This window comes from Mustelus asterias, chromosome 1 (assembly GCF_964213995.1).
Source record: "Mustelus asterias chromosome 1, sMusAst1.hap1.1, whole genome shotgun sequence".
Taxonomy (NCBI): domain Eukaryota; kingdom Metazoa; phylum Chordata; class Chondrichthyes; order Carcharhiniformes; family Triakidae; genus Mustelus; species Mustelus asterias.
In genome coordinates this window covers 29535541-29559753 of record NC_135801.1, presented here as the reverse complement: position 1 = coordinate 29559753, position 24213 = coordinate 29535541, and the positions used below count along the sequence as shown (strand labels likewise).

General features: G+C 43.1%; 1 protein-coding gene across 3 annotated transcripts in view; it reads left to right on the top strand.

The window, feature by feature from the left end:
* The window catches only part of inpp4b (inositol polyphosphate-4-phosphatase type II B), a 413442-nt gene that overhangs the window by 339232 nt on the left and 49997 nt on the right, over nt 1–24213 (top strand). For all 3 annotated transcript variants that reach the window (XM_078210873.1, XM_078210864.1, XM_078210883.1), the window contains exons 17-18: nt 8364–8461; nt 12665–12777. In XM_078210873.1, the coding sequence (XP_078066999.1) occupies nt 8364–8461; nt 12665–12777 (211 nt within the window). The remainder of the gene's footprint in view (nt 1–8363; nt 8462–12664; nt 12778–24213) is intronic.

Below are 24213 nucleotides of genomic sequence, written 5' to 3'. Positions count from 1 at the left end.
ACAAATCTGCGCTCTTAAGCCAGGTTAGATGGCTTGCTTATTTCTATATTATCTGTTTTCCTCAGCGTATTAAATGGCTGAACCAAGTGCCCACTCAACCTTGTCTCTTCATTCCCCCAGTTCAATCAAATCTGGGTGCAAGAACCAAATGAACTGAGCCAGGGAGACAAAGATGCTCAGAGGTCAATGTTCAGGTAGCTGTTCTCAGCCAGTGCAGTGGTACCATTGAATTAGAGATGGAAAAGAATCAGTCAGATTTTCTGCACCCACAGTAATCCAATCGTGGAAAATATGCCGCACCCTAGGGTTGCCAGTCAGCCGACTGATAATTTGCTCCCTTTAGGAAGGGAGGAATTCCTCATTCCAACAGTTTATAGCAAAATAGGACTTGTCCATTGTTAAACATAGGATTTTTACATCAGCAAATTGGTCCCTCTCCCATCCTGTGTGAATGTGGAACACGGCGTGATGATATCGTGTTGGCAATGTGAAGTCTCACGCCAATCTCCAAAATTTTGGAAGGTGAACAGGGGTGGAAATTGGCACTCTGCCTGCATCTTGAAACTGCTTATTGACAAACTATTGAGCTTGTGAATGACCCAATTCTCAGACTTTTCATTGGCTGCATCATTTTTTGGCCGTTGGTCCATGGAAATGTTCAGGAAAGATTAATGGCAGCTATGACCAGGGAGCACAAGGACAAAAGGAAATGTCTACCACTGGGGCCATGACCAAGTGTAGCAGCAGATTCTGCTGGTGAAGGGGACAACGTCTGTATGGTCGTCTTCACACGCTTTTTGAGATTTTTTTTTGATGCCTTTAATGCCTTTGATGCGGCACGGCAGCACAGTAGGGGTGGCACGGTAGCACAGTGGTTAGCACTGCTGCTTCTCAGCTCCAGGGACCCGGGTTCGATTCCCGGCTCGGGTCACTGTCTGTGTGGAGTTTGCACATTCTCCTCATGTCTGCGTGGGTTTCCTCCGGGTGTTCTGGTTTCCTCCCACAGTCCAAAGATGTGCGGGTTAGGTTGATTGGCCGTGCTAAAATTGCCCCTTAGTGTCCTGAGATGCGTAGGTTAGAGGGATTAGCGGGTAAATATGTGGGGATATGGGAGTACGGCCTGGGTGGGATTGTGGTCGGTGCAGACTCGATGGGCCAAATGGCCTCTTTCTACACTGTAGGTTTCTATGATTCTAATAAAAACTGAAGAGACATTCAGAGAGCAGGGGGCTATTAAACTAACAGCCAGGACAGACATCCTGCTCTCCGCATTCCCCCTCAGCTGTCTGACATCCCTGCCTCCAGTCCCGATTGGGCACAGAACTCTCCTTTGCACCTCCACCTGAGTGGGGGGCGGGGGGGGGTGTAGCAGACTGCTCAGTTTCTGTTCTGTCCTGCTGAGAAATGTAAAATCCACTTGCTTCATGAATAAAAGACAAATATCCAGCGACTTTAGATATTAAGTTACCCTCAAGATAAATTTGATAAAATCGATATAACTTAACAGATTGTGAGCTAAATGCAAAGTCGATATTGAGAACAATTCCTGTTGTTGGTGGTGTTTGCGACAGCTAGGCCTAAGCTTAGACTAGCTTATTTGTGGCAGTGATTTAAAAATAAGACCTGCATTTATATACCACCTTGCAAGATTTCAGAATATCACAAAGTATTTCACAGCTAATGAAGTACCTTTGAAGTGTTTTGCTGTTGTGCATTGTATTGCAAGACATGTTGCAGCCAGTTTCCATACAGCAAGGTCCTACACACAGCACTGAAATAAATGATTAGCTCTTCCGCTGTAGTGATGTTGGTTAAGGATAAACATTGGCCAGGATCCTGGGAGAGATCTCCTGCTCTTTGTCAAAATAGTTGCCCTGGGATCTTATACGTCCATCTGACAGAGGAGTCGGGGCCTTCGTTTAAATACCATCTGAAAGATAGTACCTCTGACAATGTAGCACTCCCTCAGTCCTGCACCCAACTATAGATTGGATGATGTGCTCAAGTCTGGGGTGGAATATTAGCCCATCACTTCTGATTCAGAGGCAAGAGTGCCAGCACCTAGCCACATTTAAATATATCGAAACTAAGTACCTTTTTGTGTCATTACATTTTGGATGGTTGCACTTCTTAAAAGTAATTTAAGTTGTGCAAAAAACTGGCATGGACCTGATTGGTTTAAGAACATAAGAACATAAGAAATAGGAGTAGGCCATCTGGCCCTTCGAGCCTGCCCTGCCATTCAACAAGATCATGGCGATCTTTCCTTATGTTTCCTTATGTGCTGTAAAATTCTATATTAAAAATGGAGGCAGTTACAAAGTTTAGCCAGTAAACCCTTGAATGGAAGGTCAAATAAAGATATAAAGAACAAGAAACTATTTCTTGAAGCTTACAGCTCTTTTCACACCTCTTTGAGAACCTGTCATGCCAGAAATCAGAAGGCATCTGATCAGAAAAGCAAGCTCAAAGATTAAAATGGGAAGACCAATGATGTAATTACATAGAATAAATGTTCAAGGACAGAGAATTTGATAGGTTAGAATCATCTGCTGTGAGTTTTGATGGACTGAGTACAAGAACAAGTACCAAGGAGGTCAGTGCATGAAATAACGAAGAACAAAATGATGAAAATTGATGATTCCTCTTCTCGTGAAGGAACTTACCTGGGCAATGTCCTTGAGTGCTTGACTGACTTCCAGTGAACCACGGAGACCCAATGTTAGGTGCAATAGCTCCATTACATCATCTAGCTTGGAGATCCATTTTTCATTGTTCTGCTCTCATTGTCGAATAGATAAGGAAGGTACTGCTTTACACCGCATTTATTAACCAGTGAAAAGCACTGTGAAGATCCTGTACTGGAAATCTGAAATAAAGAGTGAGTGTCGGAAGTACTCAGCAGAAACTGCCAGACCTGGGGTGGCACGGTGACAGAGTGCTTGGCACTGCTGCCTCATTGCACATTGCATCGCATTGGGTGGCTGTCTGTGTAGAGTTTACACGTTTTCCCCATGTCTGCATGGGTTTCCTCCGGGTGCTCTGGTATCCTCCCACACTCCAAAGATGTGTAGGTTAGGTGGATTGGCCTTGGTAAATGTGTGGATTTATGGGGCTAGGGCAAGGGAAAGGGCCAGGGTAAGATATTCTTTCAGAGAGTTGGTTCAGACTCGATGAGCCAAATGGCTTCCTTCTGCGCTGTATGGATTCTATGACCTGCTCCATATTTCCAGCATTTTCTATTTTATTTAATAACCCTTGTTTGGTTCTCTATTCATTGTTGGCAGCCATGTCCTCTGTAATCTTAGTGTGTAGATTATTCCAGTGACAATCAAACCGAAGCAAACTGACTGTAGTTTCCACTGGGGATTTATATTTCAGTGCAAATCTAATTCCGATGTCAACCTTTGTTAAATTGTTGAGCTGGAGTTTCCTTTTCCAGGAGGAAGGCAATAAGCATCACCAAGCTGATGTTTCCTGTTCTCAACTCGAGCCAAATGTCAAGAGTGGAATTTGTCTTTTGAGAAATACTTAATGGTTTCCAGTTTTGTTTCATTCTTTCTCACCTCCCTTTCAAAACTGCCATCATCACCTCCTTCCACAGAAAACAAAACATACTCCCTTCATCTGGCTTTGTAAGCTACTAATCCCTTTCTTTTGCAAAGCCCTTGACCATGTTGCCACCTCCACAAACCTGTGCCGATCTTTCCTGCAACTCCATGTTTGAATCTAAAGTCCAATATTTGGACTTCAGACCGGAAAGCAGAATTGACATCAACGATTCGCCATGGTTTTGTTTTGAATAGTAGAGAAGAGGGGTGGTATGGCCTATTCCTGCTGCTCTTTCTTACATATCATTGTGTTACGTGGGACAGATTAAGAACAAATCTAACAGTTCAAAATTGGGGCTCCATCAACAGCAGTAGAATTGTTATCCCACAATTTGTGACCTCGCGACTCAAATAACACTCACTGCTCTATTACCTTCAAGCGAGATGACCAACCTCGGTTCAATGAAGAGTGTGGAAAAGCATGCCAGGAGCAGAACCAGGCAGAACAGAAAACGAGGTGTCGACTTGGCGAAGCTGCAAGACAGAATTACATGCACTGTAAAGAGTGAAAGTAGCATAGTGTAAGCAAAGTTAAATGATCCCCTAGGCAATGGATCAGCTCAAAACTCCTGTCACATTTAGTCGTGAATGACAGTGGAGAATTAAGCAACTATTGGCGGCCGAGGCTCCACAAATATCCCCATCCTCAATGATGGCAGGTCTGGAACATGAGACACCTAGAAAGAATTAACTGCATCGCACACAGCAATGACGACACTAGTCTCCTGACAACGTTCCAGCTGTAGTGTTGAAGACCTCTGCTCCAGACAAGCCACACCTCAATCAGACTCTTTTAGCAAAAAGCATAAACCCAACATTGTGGAAAGTTGCCCAGCTTTGTCCTATTCATAGAAAGCAGGTCAAATCCAACCTGACCAGTCATTGTCTTTCCTGCCTGCTTTCAATCATCAGCCTCGGGATGGAAGAAGTCATCAGGAGTGCCATCTTACCAATAATCAGCTCAGCAATTCTCACTTTGGACACAGCTAGGACCATTCAGCTTCAGATCTCATTACAACCTTGGTCCAAAAGCAGACAAAAGAGCTGAATTCCACAGTCAAGGTGAATGTGACGGCTCCATTTGCAGTTCTTTGGGCAGTGAACTAACCCATACCAGCATGCAGCAAGACCGAGACAGCTCTTTAACTCAGACTAAACAGTTGCACACAATATTTTTGACACAAGTGTCATGTAGTGGCTATCCCCAACAAGAAAAGTCTAGCCACTACCTGGTCTTGATGCTTAATGCCATTACCAATATCAAATCACCTGGTACCAACATCCAAGACCTTGCCATTGATCAGAAACCCAATCTGCCACATGAAAATTGTGGCTATGGAAGTAGGCCAGAGGCTGGGAATTATCACCTCTGACTTCCTACAACCTTTCCAATATTTACAAAGTACAAGTTGCCTTACTCTCCACTTGCTGGGATAAGTGCAATTGCAACCACATATTAGCTTAACAGCATCCAGGATAAAGCAGTCCGCTTGTTTGGCGGCACATCCATCACTTTAAATATCAACTCCCTCCTGGGATGCAGTGGAAATAAGCAAATTCCCAAGATGTTTTCAACTAAACCTCCCAAACCCACAACCTCAATTGATAGTCATTACTGGCCTTTATGTCGTGAACTATAAGCAAGAACCCAGCCAATAATATCCAGATACTCTGAGCTGCCAGAATCAAGTCTCAGCAAACTACATGGTGTTGCACCAATCCGTACTAGTTTAAACCCAGCAACAATATACATTCTGCTGCTTGCAGGAGGTGAGCGATGAACCCAGTGTGGAGCAGCTCAGGAGAGCAATGAACCCAGTGTGGAGCAGTGCAGGGGGAGAGTGGTGAACCCAGTGTGGAGCAGTGCGGGGGGAGAGTGGTGAACCCAGTGTGGAGCAATGCGGGGGAGAGTGGTGAACCTAGTGTGGAGCAGTGCGGGGGGAGAGCAGGGAACCCAGTGTGGAGTAGCGCGGAGGGTGAAGAATGGTGAACCCAGCATGGAGAACATTGTCACTGGAGAAATTGTCAGCACCGTTCCAGCCTTTCCTGTCAGAGTCCACCATAGTAGAACTCAACAAGATCATTGACCACCTTGCCAGTGGTAAAGCTTCAGGAAACATTGGCATTCCACCTAAAATCATCCAAAATGAAAACTCAGCATTGCTGCAGCATCTTCAAGAATGTCTGCGTCTTAGCTGGAAGCAAATATTTGTGCCTCAAGCCATACATGATGCAAAAATAGTCTCCTTGTAGAAAACCAAAAGTGATCACAATGACTAACAATCACCGAGGCATCTCCCTGTGAAGTATTGTGAGGAAGGGCTTTACTCGCATTGTTCTGACCAGATTGCAGACCCTGGCATCACACATCTACCCAGAATCTCAGTGTGGCTTCAGAGCTGGTAGATGGGCAGTTATCATGACCCTCTCACTTAGGCAGTTACAAGAGAAGTGCTGTGAACAGGGCTACCACTCCACATTGCCTTGATAGTCTATACCAAAGCCTTCAACCCTGTCAGCAGAGAGACCCTTTACCTCTTCAACAACTACCTCTTTCACCCAGTTATTGGGCAGGCTTTCCAATAACTTGACCGTTGACTGATCATCCATTTTGCCTGATTAGGCTTCTGTGTATCCCCTTGGGACATTTTGCCATATCATTTAAATTGCTGCTGTGGTTTGAATAGGTGTAATCACTGTCTGTTTGACAGGAACACAAAAAAAAGTCCTTTTACTTTGCGCTGTAAAAATAAATGTGTTCTCTAAAAATAAATGTCACCTTTTTTGTATAATTCCTTGTTGAAAACTCTTCATCTCATTTGGTGATAGTTTAAATAGCTCCTGACAATTATCCATAACACCAGTAGATGCAATCAAGATTCCCAAAAGTATTCAATTTCTAACAGAAGAGCATTATAGCTAATGAAATATGCAAAGGACTTCACAAACTGAGGGGACTTTATGAAATATGAAGCACACAAAATAGCATGAGGGAGTAAATTAATCTCCAGTTAGAATTGTACCAACATTTCATCTGTAATGGTGGATAAATGAATGTATTTCCAAAACCTTGTTTGGCCATCCATTGTCTGTTCAATATTCAAAATGGAGATTCTTTCCTAATCCAGATGTTTGCTTCTCTTCTAAAGTCACACTCCATCTGAAACTAAATGGACAAATTAATATAAGATGATGGATGTTTGGCAACAGCACACTCAGACTCAGCTGTGAAGTCCCATTGTTTAAAAAGCCTGACAACATTTAGGTTCGCATCTGAAGATTGACCATTGAGATGAGATACCAGAAAGCTGCTGGTGTCTGTGGCCAAAAAGTGCCTTGAATTCGGAATTATGTCCAGTGTGAATCTGACCAAGTCCCTTCAGAAAATAGGAGAGACAATTGGAAGATAATTATTTTTAAACATTAAATTCTGATGGATGGATGCAATGAATAAATGAGGCATGGAAACCAGCAAGGTTGAGGTTTTGAGCTTGATAGAGTAAGAGGGTTATTACAGCACAGAAGGAGGCCATTAACTCCATGCTGGCTTTCTGCAGAGTGTTCCAGTCAGTCCCATTTCTCTACTCTTTATCCATGTCCCTGTAAGTTTATTTCACTCAAGTTCCCATACAAGTTCTTATTGAATTCATTCATTGTCTCCGCTTCCACTATCTTCGTAGGCAGCAAGTTCCAGATTATTACCAGTCACTGGGTAAAAAGATTCTTCCTCTCATTTCCCCCTACATATTTTACCTCACACCTTAAATTTGTGTCCCCTAGTCCTTTAACATCAGCAAATGGGAGCAGCATTTCTTTGTCAAAACTAGCCAAATCTATCATAACCATGTCTCCCTCTATTAGATCTGCCGTCAGTTTCCTTGCTCAGCAGAGAACAACCCCCAGCTTCTCCAGCCTAATGTGCACTAAATTAACTGATCTCAGCTAGGGCAGCAGGTAAGGGTACTACAATTACCCTCAACACTCTTGAACTAGAGTAGAAATTTGAGTAATGAGTCTACTTGCTATCTACCTACTCCTACTGAAAGTGTCCTTATCTATGGATCTGTGTGAGCACTGGTGGAGTCACTAGTTAGAAATCAAGGGTGGGAAGAGTAACTGATTTTTCTGGAATGCTGAGAATTCCTGCTGCCTCCCTGGCTATGATGAAATAATGTAGCATAAACTGGAGATCAAACTTGGGACTTTCCTATCCTGTGGACAAACTTAGTAAACCGTTTCAAGGGGCCCAACGTGTTACAAACGTTGTGCTAGCTTTTTCTATCTTGCCTAAATAAATGAATATTTCATAATGTTAACCTGGAGGTTGCGCTGCGTGCTATCGTTGCATGAGCACTTAATTGTTTAGGGTTGATGTATCCATTAAAAGAGTGGAATATGATTGAAGACTCTATAATTTCTAGGCTTTAGTATTTAATTATGGGAAATTCCACTGGTGCCCTGACCAACATTCATTTCCTCCTCTTCTCTCCCCATCCCCCCCCCAAAAAAATTGCTTATTTGGTCATTTATCTTTTTGCTGTTTGAGGGACCTTGCTGTGCACAAATTAATTACAGCATTTTGCTGTGTTATATACCATTGAAAGCACTTCATTAGCCAGGAAACACTTCAGGATGCATGGATGAAGTGAAAGTTTATAAGCTCAAGTTTTAGTTTTACTTTAAACATTCTGGAATTTAGTTGGTAAATCAAAATGTGATATTGACTAATAAGAATTTATATTTTATCATTAGGTTTGGAGATATTTCTCTGCAGGAAATTATCAATCAAGAGAATTTTAAACTACTTAGTAAATATTACAAATTATTTCAAGAAAAACTACCATCTGACTGTAAGTATATACTTGTTTCAATACTGTTTCTTAGTGGTCAAACCGATAAAGGTCACTAATTTTTTAGGTATATCAATTTTACAAGTTCTTAAATATGATCTTAATCTTGTCAAAAAAGATTGAGTGCTAGTCCAAGTTGCCACGTGGAGTAATGATAAAATGGCTAGAATGAAACTTAAGCAGGAATGGGAGTTGAGCATGCCTGACTACAAGGTCTTCAGGAGAGATGGGGACCGGAAAAAGAAAGGAGAGACGGCGGTGATAGTATCGATCAGTCGGTGATTTGTATCGATCAGTCGGTGATTGTATCGATCAGTCGGTGATTGTATCGATCAGTCGGTGATTGTATCGATCAGTCGGTGATTGTATCGATCAGTCGGTGATTGTATCGATCAGTCGGTGATTGTATCGATCAGTCGGTGATTGTATCGATCAGTCGGTGATTGTATCGATCAGTCGGTGATTGTATCGATCAGTCGGTGATTGTATCGATCAGTCGGTGATTGTATCGATCAGTCGGTGATTGTATCGATCAGTCGGTGATTGTATCGATCAGTCGGTGATTGTATCGATCAGTCGGTGATTGTATCGATCAGTCGGTGATTGTATCGATCAGTCGGTGATTGTATCGATCAGTCGGTGATTGTATCGATCAGTCGGTGATTGTATCGATCAGTCGGTGATTGTATCGATCAGTCGGTGATTGTATCGATCAGTCGGTGATTGTATCGATCAGTCGGTGATTGTATCGATCAGTCGGTGATTGTATCGATCAGTCGGTGATTGTATCGATCAGTCGGTGATTGTATCGATCAGTCGGTGATTGTATCGATCAGTCGGTGATTGTATCGATCAGTCGGTGATTGTATCGATCAGTCGGTGATTGTATCGATCAGTCGGTGATTGTATCGATCAGTCGGTGATTGTATCGATCAGTCGGTGATTGTATCGATCAGTCGGTGATTGTATCGATCAGTCGGTGATTGTATCGATCAGTCGGTGATTGTATCGATCAGTCGGTGATTGTATCGATCAGTCGGTGATTGTATCGATCAGTCGGTGATTGTATCGATCAGTCGGTGATTGTATCGATCAGTCGGTGATTGTATCGATCAGTCGGTGATTGTATCGATCAGTCAGTGATTATATCGGTCGGTGATAGTATTAGTTCCACAGGAGAACAATATAGTAGAGGATTCAATGACTGGATTTATTTTGTTTAGAATTTAGGAACTGAAAAGGATGAGTTACATTGCTGGGTGTTTACTACAGATCCCCAAATAGTGGTAAGGTGATGGGGAAGCAAACCTGCAGGCAAATTTCAGAGAAATGTGAAAGTAATAATATAGGATTTCAAATACCCAAACATATGCTGGAGCAAAACGGTGTAAAGAGCAAGAAGGATAAAGAATTCCTAAAATGTGTGCCAGAGATCTTCCTGAATAAATATGTTCCCAGCTCACTGCGGAATGAAGCAATGCTGGATAAATAAAGTAGCACAAGTTGAGCGTCTTTAAGTGAAAGATTCATTTGGTTAACGGTGACCATAATACAACTGGATTTAAAATAGTAGTAGAAAGGGACAAAGGTGAAAACATCAAACTGGAGCAGAGTCAATTTCAGTTACTTGAGCAAAAGCACAGTTGCAGTGGAAATAAAGATTAGCCAGGAAACCAATAAGGAAGAATTGGCAGGCAAAGGGAGAATGAGGAAGGTTTAGCAGGGAACATATATTTAAAAAACCACTAAAACCTTTTATATGCAAATTCAAAAGTAAAAGGATCGTTAAAGAAAATGATGAAGTTAATATCAGAGTAGGGGCGCGGGGATTAGAGACGTTGGGCGGGATTTTTCGGCCGTGCTCACCCCAAGGCCGGAAGATCCCACCTGAGGTCAATGGACTTTTGCGTGGTCCGTGTCCCGCCCACTACGATTCCCGCGGTGGGCAGGACGGGAAAATTCCACCCATTGGGTAGATTTATTAGATAGAAATGAAATACTCAATAGGTTGGCATCATTCATTGTTAACAAGCCACCCCATCCAGATGGGATGCATCCTGGTGTGCTGAGGGAAGCTAGGGTGGAGAGAGGAGAAACTCTGACCACAACCTTTCAATCCTCCTTGAATATTCGAATGGTGCCAGAGGACTCAGAAGATTACAGATGTCACCGAACTGTTCAAAAAAGGGGAGAGGGAAAAAGCTGGCAGCTGCAGGCTAATCAGTCTAGTGTCAAAGGTGGGAAAACCTCTAGGCCAAGGGCAAACTTAGTTCTCGCGTGAAGAAGCATGGGTTAATAACGGGTAGTCTGCACAGATTTGTGAAAGTCAAATCTTATCTGCCTAAACTTTTGAAGTATTGATAGGGTGTGCAGTAAATGTTGTGTATATAGACTTTTAAAAAGCATTTGATAAAGAACTTCTTTACAAACTTATTCAGATATATTAGACACACATGGTATTAGAGGGACGGTGGTAATTTGGGTACATTAAGAAATGGAAGGCTGACTGGGTGATTTCTGACAAAAAATAAGTGTGCAATAGGGTTCCCCAAGGTTTAGTATTATAAACATAAACAAGTTAACATCACCAAAGGTTTACCAAGGTGATACCGAGGATAAGGGAGTTAGGATATGTGGAAAGATTGGAAAAGCTTGGAGTGATATAATAGGGGATTCAAAGACTGAACCTTGTTTTGTTCAAATTAAGGAACAGAGAAAAGATCTGTTACATTGCTGGATGCTTACTATAGACTATCCAATACTGGGAGGAGAACAAGAAACAAACCTGTAGGCAAATTTCAGCAAAATCTCCTTAAAGCAAAGGAGGCTAAGGGGAACCCAAATTCTTACAAATACACTCAATATTTTGATGAATTTTGCCAAGGCAAGTATAGAGAAACTATTTTTTCTGGCAAATGATCCACCAATTGTGGTTGTATATTTAAGATAATTAGGAAAAGAATTTGAGTGGGTTGTTATGGAAAGCACCACTTGAAAGAGTGGTGGAATCAGATTCCATAAGGAGTTTTAAAAGACAATTGGATATGTCCTTACGGATAACTAATTTGGTGAGTTAAGGGAGAAAGCTGGGCTCTGAGAATAAATTGGATATTAGTTCAAAGAGCAGACATGGGCATGATAGAGCAAATGTCCTCTTTCTGCTGTAAGGTTCTATGATTTTACCCCCCCCCCAACAAAAAAGTTCATTAAAACAATAAAAGAAGTCTATTCCTGTACCTTTATTACTGTCGTTCACCATAGGGCACCCACTAAGCTCATTCTGTCCAGAACTAACGTAAATTGAATTTTCCCACAGTTAATCGCACAACTTAACGTATTTTGTTACTTGTTACAGTCAATACACAGAGACTTTACAGAGTGAACATCTTAATTGTGTATGAGACTTGCACCATAGCTTGAACATTTGGAAGTTGTCTTAAGAGTACAGAGCAGAAGGCTGTCTGTCTTTCAGCACATGTTCAGTCAAGATGTAATCGGAAGTGGATTTGCATGTCCTATCCTATCCCGAGATATCAAATTTTCACAGATGTGCCAGAGCGTCCAGATGCTGTCCAAAGGGTTGAAGGAAAATCTTGGCTCATTCTCGTCCATTGTAGATTTGAGAGAATCACTGACTGAGAAAGCCTGCAATTAGTTTATTAGGTCACCCACCCAGCTGTCAGCTTCAGATGGAGCACAGAAAACAGGGGAAAATGACAAAATAGCTTGTAGCAAAAAGCGTGTCTCATTCAACATAAAAAGGACTAAGCAATCAGTTTAAAATTTTCTTAGGAAATCACTATTGCAGACCCCACTGATTGACATTTTTTCTGATTTTATGTCCGTGCCTCTATTCAGTGAACAGTAAATCCCCTTTAATTATGGGGATGATGGAGACCAGTTTTAAATATCATGCTGGTTCGGTGCATTGGCCATGCTAAATTCTCCCTCAGTAAATCCGAGCAGGCGTCAGAGTGTGGCGACCAGGGGATTTCACAGTAACTTCATTGCAATGTTAATGTAAGCCAACTTGTGACTAATAAATAAACTGTAAACTTTAAATTATGTGATTGATCTCAGAAATAATGAGTGCAGTAGTAGTTCAGTACTTGATGTTTTCACTGAAGTTGAACAATATTTTAAACCTTTTGTAATTTCTTGAAAACTTGTGGTTTACTCGAAACATTTTCACCCTTTTTGCAGGTCTGCCTCGATTTCAAACACAGATTGATATAAAAGAATTATTTCAAAGCCTTAGTCAAAACATCCAAGTCAGGAAAAGAAAAAACGTGGAAGTCCTAAAACTTGCTGCGTCAGTAAGTTCCATTTGTTTATTTGAACAAAGCAAAGTTTTTTTTAAAAAACCTGGTTATCAAATAATCCTGCTTCTGACACCATGAAATAGGTTTCATAGTCTTGAGTACATTAACAGCAAGTCTTTGTTAACAACTCATAACTATGTACATATATACATTAGAGAGTACAGGCATGGAGCTGACTCCATCCGCGGTCTTTACACATGTCTATCCATCTCTCAACTGACCCTGGCTTTGTGTGGGTAGTTCCGTGCTCAATCCCACATTAACCATGTACCAGACCCTACTACTGCACTTACAAATTGTTGTCATTTTTGTTGGTTTCGATAAGAATCAGCAGTATATCATATTCCAAACTCCAAGCAAATGCACCACAAAATAACTCTTCTCTGACTATAGCAGCGAACGTGGACTTTGAGCAACTAACATTTTGTGCCTGTACCGCACTCAGTCAAGTACATACATGTTTTTGCCTTGTTCATTGTATGAAAGAACAATTTCAGATGTAAGTGGCTCCTCAGCTGCCCTGTCCCCCACTAAAATTTGATCCCCTATCGCAACTGCCATTGGCTTCCCATTCAAAATGCATTGTCTCATTCACAGATACCTCCACAATCTCAACCCTCCTTAAAAAAATAACCATAGACTCTGATATTCCCACTAAGTTTTTGCGCTCTTCCACAACAAATTTCAGTTTGGGAAATACTATAACCAACACATCTGTGTTCCCATATACAAAACATCCTTATTTTTAAATTTGTCACTTCCTCTGGACTCCAATTTTTGCCAGCCACTGGCATTTAGTTCCTGTTCATTTATGAGGTGCTCTGTTCATACCTGTATATTGGCTACTTCCCACATGCTAATCAATCTTGCCTAAGATCCAGTTCTCCACCCTACCCGTCCCTCTCCCTACACATTCTGATTTTTGTTATGTTTCTTACGAAATTGAATGTTCCTGGTTTGTTTAGATTCAATCCACATTTACTGTACTAGTGCTTACTGTTCTAAAATATACTAATTTACCTCACACTAGATTGAGTTGATTTCATTTATTATTGTCACGTGTATACAGTAGTATGTTAGTATACAGTGAAAAGTATTGTTTCTTGCACAGGGAAAGAAAGGAGAGAGGACAGAGCGTAGTGTTACAGTCATAGATAGGGAGTAGAGAAAGGTTGGCTTAATGTGAGCTAGGTCCATTCTAAAATCTGACTGCGGCAGGGAAGAAGCTGTTCTTGAGTCATTGGTACGTGACCTCAGACTTTTGTATCTTTCTCCCGATTTGAAGAAGGTGGAAGAGGGGTATGTCTGGGGAGCATGATTATGTTGACTGCTTTTCTGAGGCAGTGGGAAATGTAGACAGTGTCAATGGATGGGAGGCTGGTTTGAGTGACGGACTGGGCTTTGTTCACGACCCTTTGTAGTTCATTACGGTCTTGGACAGAGCAGGAGCCATATCAAGCAGTGATACAACCAGAAAGAATGCTTTCTACAGTGCATCTGTAGAAGTTGGTGAGAGTCATAGCGGGCATGCCAAATTTTCTTAGTCTCCAGAGAAGTAGAGGCATTGGTGGTCTTTCTTAGCTATAGCATTGGCGTGGAGGGACCAGGACAGGTTGTTCATGATCTGGACACCTAAAAACTTGAAGCTCTGTACCATTTCTACTTCATCCCCATTGATGTAGACAGGGACATGTCCTCCATTACGCTTCCACTACATTTTCTGTTTCCTGGGCACATTTCTTTCCTTTACAAACAACCAGAAGTTTTGCCGATTAATTAGCATTATTGTGTATCCATGATCTTTGAGTTTTGGGGTTATCCTCACCTGTTTAATCTTCAAAGACTCTTGCATCATTTTTCCTTTGCCTTTGGCCTCTAACGCAACCTTCCTAACTTTAACATCCACATTATGTTCAAAATATTGGGGTGATTCTTCCATTCCACTGCGCTGATTTTTTAAGCACAGCTGGCCGGGAAATTCAGTGGCACTGGCTTGGCGTGATCCGTGCTGGGTGCCCAGCCCAGCACTGGATTTAGGGCGTCGTCAGCTCCGTGCTGGAAATGGGCACTGAGCTGCATTAGGTATTCAAAGGATATTTTAATATAATTAGTGGGCCCGGAGACTTCTACCCCTCCCCTGCCAGGAGTATTTCACCCCAACGGGGTTTGCACTTTCAGGGAGCTAGTGGTCCGACCTCACTGGAGTGAAAGGGGAGCAATCGGGGCCCCCCCCCAAAGGCTCGGGCGGCGGAGGGGGGGTTGCTTCCTCGGCATTCTCACCGTGGCAGTGTCAGCCTGGGCCCCCTTGCACTGCCCAAGGGGCAAAGTGGCAATGCCCTGGGTGCACCTTGGCACTGTCCATCGGGCATGGGGCAGTGTCAAGGGGGTGGGGCCTACTGGGGGGCAGGGCTTCTGGGAGGGCGATCGGTGGGGGTGGGGTGTCCTGCTGCCACTCTGCCATCGGGATCAGGGTGGAGGAGGGAGGGAGGCCAGCGATCGGGGCTGGCCATTGGAGTGGGGAGGGGGGGGCCCTGCCTGCTTGGGGGAGGCGGGGGGGTGGTCAGGGCTGTAGGGAGGCGTTGCGGCTGCCAATGGAGGGGTGGGGGTTGGTATTGGGGGAGGGTGGCTGCAGGAGATCGGGGCTGCTGGGCCAGGGGTGGGGTTGAGCTGGAACAGGTATGTTTGGGGGCCAGCAGTCAGGCCCTGGGGGTCGCGGGGCTGGCCAGCGATCGGGAGGCCATCAGTATGGGACCACTGTGCACGTGCCGAACCTGGTGCTGACAGATCAGCACATGTGCAGTGGCACACTCAGAGCTATGCTGCCGGTCTGTCCAGCGGGGATAGGCCCTGCCCCTTGATTTTCATTGTAATTCACGCCAGTGCACTCAGCAGTGCACAGATTGTGGGAGATTCTTCTCTAAACTCCCACTGAAAAACCAGCGAGATTTACTCCAGTTTTCACGCAAACTCAACACTTCGAATTTTGGGGGGAGAATCCCCCCCCATTGTATCCCAACATTCCAATATGTAATCCATAATCAATTGATGAATAACAGATGAATCAATTTCTTGTCAGTAATAATATATACATAAGAAAATTAGATTGGTGTTTCTTATTAATGGGTATATGCAATGCTCAAGTTGTGCTTTCTTTGGAATAACTCAGTCTGGAAGATACTGGTCAATGAACAACCTAGTTAGCTGCAGAAACACAGTCACGCTGAGTGAAACACAGCATAATTTGTACTTCTCAAAGGCATCATATATTGACGGTTCACTTTTAGCACAATCCTATCCCAATGCCCCGACCACACAACCAATGAAAATAGGGGCCACATCCCGCCCTCCAGCTTGGAGTCACACGTCATTCCCTCCAGATTTGGGAGGACTGGCTTCTGCAGTGAAAATGGGAGCTTTAAAATAACTGAAGTCCCATACCTACAATTTGGGCACACACTAGCCTCTCAGTCTAGGTTAAAATTGGAGCTTGAGTTCCAGAGATGTATTATTAACATTTTCTCATTCAATAACATCACCAGTAATATGATTGATACAATCACAAGGTTAAGTATTCGAGATTACAATAAAGGCAAGTTGATTATTTCCAGAATCTAAAACATCATAAATATCAAAGACAGTTGGTTAGTAACCAAAGTTATAATATAATTTTAGCAAATTCAAGTTCACAGTCAAAGTTCAAGTTTATTTATTAGTCACAAGTAAGGCTTACATTAACACTGCAATGAAATTACTGTGAAATTCCCCTAGTCGCCACAGTCTGCCCGCCGCCTGTTCGGGTCAATGCACCTAACTAGCATGTCTTTCAGAATGTGGGAGGAAACCGGAGCACCTGAAGGAAACCCATGCAGACAAGGGGAGAATGTGCAAACTCCATACACACAGTGACCCAAGCCGGGAATCGAACCCAGGTCCCTGGCGCTGTGAGGCAGCAAAGCTAACCACTGTGCTACCGTGCCGCCCTAGTCTTTATTCAATGTAACAGTAATAGGTCAGCGTAGTTAATGCTGTTGGTTGGTGATGCCACATGAAATCCTTCAGGAGCATTTCTGCTTTCCCCAGTGATGCTTTTGGATCACCAATACTATGTGCCCATGGTGAGTTGCCACCCTCTCTCTCTCTTCCCAGCTTAGCTAATCTTACACGTTAAGTTTTCTCTGTTGGTTGCACTTTCCTTAAGTATTTAGAAATTTCTATTAGTCAATCAACAGCTGGAACATACATTAATTTATCTATTATGTAGCTTAAATTTTTTAATTTGAATTCTTAACCTCCCTCTCAATTTTTTGAAGATCGCCTTGTACCTTCCAACCTTCTATGAACATGAGAACATAAGAACATAAGAAATAGGAGCAGGAGTAGGCCATCTAGCCCCTCGAGCCTGCCCCGCCATTCAATAAGATCATGGCTGATCTGAAGTGGATCAGATCCACTTGCCCGCCTGATCCCTATAACCCCTAATTCCCTTACCGATCAGGAATCCATCTATCCGTGATTTAAACACATTCAACGAGGTAACCTCCACCATTTCAGTGGGCAGAGAATTCCAGAGATTCACCACCCTCTGAGAGAAGAAGTTCCTCCTCAACTCTGTCCTAAACTGACCCCCCTTTATTTTGAGGCTGTGCCCTCTAGTTCTAGCTTCCTTTCTAAGTGGAAAGAATCGCTCCACCTCTACCCTATCCAGCCCCTTCATTATCTTATAGGTCTCTATAAGATCCCCCCTCAGCCTTCTAAATTCCAATGAGTACAAACCCAATCTGCTCAGTCTCTCCTCATAATCAACACCCTTTATCTCTGGTATAAACCTGGTGAACCTTCTCTGCACTCCCTCCAAGGCCAATATATCCTTCCGCAAATAAGGGGACCAATACTGCACACAGTATTCCAGCTGCGGCCTCACCAATGCCCTGTACAGATGCAGCAAGACATCTCTGCTTTTATATTCTATCCCCCTTGCGATATAGGCCAACATCCCATTTGCCTTCTTGATCACCTGTTGCACCTGCAGACTGGGTTTTTGCGTCTCATGCACAAGGACCCCCAGGTCCCTTTGCACAGTAGCATGTTGTAATTTTTTTCCATTTAGATAATAATCCAATTTGCTATTATTTCCTCCAAAGTGAATAACCTCGCATTTGTCAACGTTATACTCCACTCGCATTGTTTGTATCTTAAAGACTTGATTAGCTGTAAGTATTCGCATTCCAACCATTATTCATGTAAATTGAGTTTGTGTCTTTATATGGCCTGTTTGTGAACAGAATTCCCACTCACCTGAGGAAGGCTTAAGGCTCCGAAAGCTTGTGTGGCTTTTACTACCAAATAAACCTGTTGGACTTTAACCTGGTGTTGTTAAACTTCTTACTGTTTTTAAGCTATGCCATTGCATCATTGCTCACACTCATTCACCTCGCATGTGGATCTGTTCCTATTTTGCCAAACGCTTCCCCAACTCTCCATCCATCACTCCCACTCACTCTTATCCTTATACAGTTTTATGGCTCTCCTTGATAGTTACCCTCCCCAAATGCAATGCATCAGTGAGGTGAACACATGCAATTAAAGTCACTTGTGCATCTGTTCTTTCCTCATTGCAGGAAAACAGGAGGTGAGCCTCCACAGATTTCCCAGCTGACATGCACAAGAGGAGGCAGTGGAGATCAATGAAGTTTCAAAGTCCCTGGTTTTTGGAGATGTGAAGACCGGGACCTCTCACCTTCTGGTGACACAATCATCTATTAGCAACCCACATGCCATACAGCACTCATTCGTGTTCACTTAATTTTAACAGCGGGTGAAATATGATCATCTTTGTATTGTTAAATTGTAGCATTCTTACCTTGCCAATATTAGTCTCATTTTTGCCTGGCAGCACCCTCTCACATGCAACAGGAGTCATTGGAGGTCACAGCTGATAATTCCTCAGAGGTGGTGATTCCTTTTGAGGATGCACCATCACAAACTCGTGCATGTCACGCACCAGTTCAGACCCTTTGGTGGGTCCAGTTAAACAAATAGTTCCGTTTTGCTTCATGACAAGTAGGCAAGAGCTGATGGTGATGGCAGGGACATCAGTGGAGAACCTGCGTCAGAAGTTACAGCCCTCTCCAAATTCTGTTCAGCTTAACAAATGCTGTACTCTTGGGGCTGAAAAGGAGAATCATTGAGCAGAACTTCGCTGCACTGATGGGACATCCAAAAACACCGGTGATGATTTCAAAGAGGAGAAAGGGATTTGCCTCGAGCATGAGGGGATTGATGTTGCTGGGCATCACAATGATATGTTCCAACATGGGTAGAGTGACTAATTCCTTGGAGCCTTAAATGCAAATCAGATGAGTCAATGCAGGTTTATTTTTTATGTATGTATTTATTAGTGTCACAAGTAGGCTTAAATTAATACCGCAATGAAGTTACTGTGAAAATCCCCTAGTTGCCACACTCCAGCACCTGTTTAGCCATGCTAAATTCTCCCTCGGTGTACCCAATGTACCTAACCAGCACGTCTTTCAGACTGTGCGAGGAAACCACAACCCGGAGGAAGCCCACACAGACACGGGAAGAACGTGCAGACTCCACACAGACAATCACCCAAGCCTGGAATTGAACCTGGGCTCCTGGTGCTGTGAGGCAGCAGTGCCAGCCACTGTGCCGCCTGATCCGAGCCATACAGATGACTGGATGTTTCAAAGCACTTTACAGCCAATGAAGAACTTTTGAAGTGTAGTCTTTGTTGTACTGTAAGAAATGCAGTCACTAATTTGTGCACAGCAAATTTGTTCCAACAGCAATGTGATAATGACTGGGTTATTTGTTTTGTGATGTTGATTGAGGGACAAGTACTCGCCAGGACCCCAGAGCCAGCTCTTTTGTTCTTCTTGGAAATGATACCATGGGGTTTTTTTACATCTACCTGCGAGGGCAGACTGTTCAGTTCAACGTCTCATCCAAAAACTGGCACCTCTGACAGTGCAGTGTTCCCTTAATACTGGATAAAACATTCATTCTAGGTTAAGCAGTGTTTCACTTGCACTTCTTTCAATTTGGTGTACTGCATTCGCTGCTCCCAATGTGGCCTCCTCTATATCGGAGAGGCCAAGCGTAGACTGGGTGATCGCTTTGCTGAGCACCTTCGGTCTGTGCACAGTCAGGACCCTGACCTTTCGGTTACTTGCCATTTTAACACACGATCCTGCTCCCATGCCCACATATCTGTCCTTGGCCTGCTGCAATGTTCCAGTGAAGCTCAACGCATACTGGAGGAACAGTATCTCATCTTCCGGCGAGGCACTTTACAACCTTCTGGTCTCAACATTGAATTCAACGACTTCAGATGATTTGTTCTACCCCACCTCGGCCCCCTTTGTTTTCATTCTATTTTATTTAATTTTTTACTGTTCTCTACCTTTTATTTCTTTATAGTCTTCATTTTTCTTCCCTCCCCCCACTCTTTCCACCTACCCTTACCTTTTCTCCTCCTGCTTCCCCTTTTCTACATTCTACCTGCACCCTTTATTCTCTCTGTGGACAGCTATTAGCAGTCTTTTCCCCTGGTTTCTATGGCTATGACTCATCTTTCGTTCCCTCACCCTGCAGCATAAACATCTCCCACTTTCTATGCCTTTTAGCTTTGACAAAGGGCCATCTGGACTTGAAACATCAGCTCTTTTCTCTCCTTACAGATGCTGCTGGACCTGCTGAGATTTTCCAGCATTTTCTCTTTTGGCTCCTTTGAGGTGCCACTCTTAAGTTCCAGGACTTCAGCATAAAACTCGAGCCCAGAACTTTTTAAGTTTGAGGCATGAGTGCTGCCAACTGAACCATGGCTTAAATATTTAGCATGGTGGTAGTACCACACGCCACGACAGAGGGTGTCCAATGTGAAGGTGTGTGCAGTGGTCACTATAACCACTATTGGACAGCAGCATCTATGACAGGTAGATTGATGAGAACGAGGTCAAGTAGGTTTTCTCTTTGTGTTGGTTCAGCCGCCACCTACCCCAGGCCAAGCCTTCGGGACTCAGTAAGCTTGATCATTAATGGTGCTACCGAGCCGCTCTTTATGATGGACATGGAAGTTCCCAAGTACATTCTGTGCCCTTGCTCAAAGTAATTAAAGTGCTGATTTATCAGCTGAGGGAGGGCAGTAAGTGGTAATCAGTGAATATTTCCTTGTCCATGTTTGGCCTGATGCCATAAGCCTTTATGGGGTTCAGAGCCAATGCTGAGGACTTTTGTGTCTCTGCCTCCTGACTGTGTCATTATCTCTGTTGACAGGGCTGGGATGGTGATGGAGGAGTCTGGGACATTGGTTGAAAGGTTTGATTTTCTTTTTGAGTATGATTATAATCATGCTGTTAGTTGTCCAGCCTGTGGGACAGTTCTTCTTGGTGACCATTCCTGAAACTGTCTTTTTATCACAGATTTATTTATTTAACTGCATTTAAATCCTGTAGCTTTAAATCACACCAGAATATTAATCCAGGCTACCGTGTTACCATTAACTCTTGGCCCACAGGCTGAGCTTCCCCACTGCGCCAACTCCCCAAATATGAATCATAGAATTCCTGCAGTGCAGAAGAAAGCCATTTGGCCCATCGAGTCTTACCCAGGCCCATCCCCATGCCCCATCCATGTAAACTCACCCATTTAATATTGCCAATCCACCTAACTTGCACAGCTTTGGTGTGTGGGCGGAAACCGGAGCACCCAGAGGAAACCCAAGCAGACACAGGGAGAACGTATAAACTCTACACAGACGGTGACCCAAGGCCAGAATTCAACCCGGGTCCCTGGCACTGAGGCAGCAGTGCTAACCATTGTGCCACTGTACCACCATCCTATGAGGTACATTTGTATATACTTGGGAAGTCATGGCCCTGGCAGTCCTCAACATTATCTCTAGACCCCAAGAAGTCTCACGGCATAAAGTCAAAATTTGCAAGTAAACCTCCTGCTGATTAGTAACCATTAGCTCCTCCATGATGAATATTATATGGAAGAAGGACTGAGAACAGCATGGATTCAGAATTTACAATGTCCATCACCAAGAGAGCTCGGAAGTATGACTACTGACTAGTTGATTGAATCCTAAAGGACATAACTGCCAGGCAATGAGAACCAGCAGGAGGGGAAAAAAACACTCAACCTTGAACTCAGCAATATATCCATATGAGAGTATTCATAAGCGTGGCCACTGCACAGTACTTGATTTAGTGCCGTTCTGGCTCAACAGCGAGGACATCCTCCGTTGTGTCATGTGGCACAACCACTGTGCTAAATGTAATTGATTCTGAACAGATCTAAGAGCTCGAAACTGTATGATCATGAGATATAATATTACCCGACAATCCCTAAGCCATGTCGACTATGAAGGTCACCCCAGGGCAATTCCTGAATTCTGTTGATGAATTGACCTCAGCTGAGACATTGTACATCATTGCAATCAAAGTCCCACAGAATCCCACTTCTCTTTTCCCCAAACAAAATAAACTTTTACAACCGCTGTTTTTTTTTGTTTCAAAGCCATGCCCTTTCAAGTATCAGTGTTGAAGAATTGGTTTGCAGATGTCTAAAAAGTTAACTGAACTCAGGAGCAGCCTCGTGCTTCCTTTTAATGCTACAGACCAGTGAATAATGACATCTGCTATATATTATAATCAGAATCATTTCCCAGAAAGTAAGAATAGTCGTGTGAGCAGGACACTGATGGCACATGAGGTTTCATCACCCAGTATCACTCTCAGTTCTGGGTTTTGTTTCCCCAGTAACTTCCAGAATAACTGGATAGCTTCTTAGAACTAGCACTATCTAACAATTACAAGTGTTCATAGAATCCCTACAGTACAAAAGAGACCATTTGGCCCATCGAGTCTGCACCGTTCCTCTGGCAGAATATCTTACCCAGTCCCTCTCCCCCACCTATCCCTGTAACCCCACACATATACCATGGCTAGTTCATCTAACCTAAACTTCTTTGGACACTAAGACACTAATTAATGTGGCCAATCCACCTAACCTGCACATCTTTGGACTGTGGGAAGAAATTGGAGCACCTGGAGGAAACCCACACAGACACGGGGAGAAGGTGCAGACTCCACACATTGACCCAAGGCCAGAATTGGACCCAGTCCCTGGAGCTGTGAGGCAGCAGTGCTATCCACTGTGCCGCCCACAAGCGCCGCCCACAAGTGCCCTTCTTTTGAACTAGTAGATTCTTGTCCTCCTTTTTCTCACAGAACTACTTAGAATCACCCTGACTCTAGTTATACAGCACTTGTTGGCTCCGAGCATGAGAAACCGATCTGTTGATATTCTCACCGAAGACCATAACATAGCCTGAATAATAAACTGTCACTCAGAACTGTAAGAAAAAGAGCAGATCAGCAAATTAGTCACTGAATTTGACAAAGACTTCAGAAGGAAACTGTTGCCTGACTTGAGACATTTTCAGAATCCCACTCAGTCTGAAACCATCTGGTTGGAGACAGTGTTCAAGGGTCACAACATTTTTAATAGTTTATTGTAATATCGATAACTTGAAAACATTAACACCTTGCTCCCCTCAAGTGAAATCAGTGCCTACAAATGCCATTTACCATTCGATAATTTACAAATGTCAGTAGTACCCTTCTCCCTTTTAAGTTAAATCAGTGCCATACTCAGACTGTTCCTGTAACTTCTGAGGTGCACTCCATCTCTTCACCCGAGTTTCTGCTCCTGAAAAGTTGTTGATTCTTGTTACTGCTGTTTTGTTTCAATTTATCCAATCCCCTGATTAGACTTATTTTCTGAGGAGTCCCATACTGTGCAATGTTGCTACAGCTGTTTCTGCTACAAGCTTCTAAAAACTACCAAAATAATTTCCGTGACAATTACCACAATTCCTGAATCTATACCTTATATTTTGCCACAATCTCGTATCCTGGGTTCATGAATAGTCCATCCAAAAAAAAAGCGGTTTTGACGGATAAGATGCTGTTTATCACATCATCAGATTTCACTCTAATGTTCTTTGTGATTAACGTTTCCAACGAATTGGAGCGCATTCAGACACAGTGACTCCCTATAGCTCCTAAGCTTGTGATTATTGTTTACAGTTCTGTCTGCTGGTTGAGACAACATCTTTTAAATTCATTGTGTGGCTTAATTGCCTCCGCCAACTAGCATCAAGGAGTTTTTTTTAGGTTTATTTTGAAGGTTCTGTAGAATATTGGAAGGCAAAGTTTAGCCCATTTCTGAAAATTATCCATTACAAGTGGCCCTTTTTCCATACCTCCTTTTGGACTTTTAAATGCTGGCTTCATTTAAATTGACTGTGTTCTTGCTGGTTACAGTATAAAAAACTATATGCGTTTTAACAGGCTTTTGCGACATTTTGCTGCTTCTGTGGATATTAACAGCATGCCG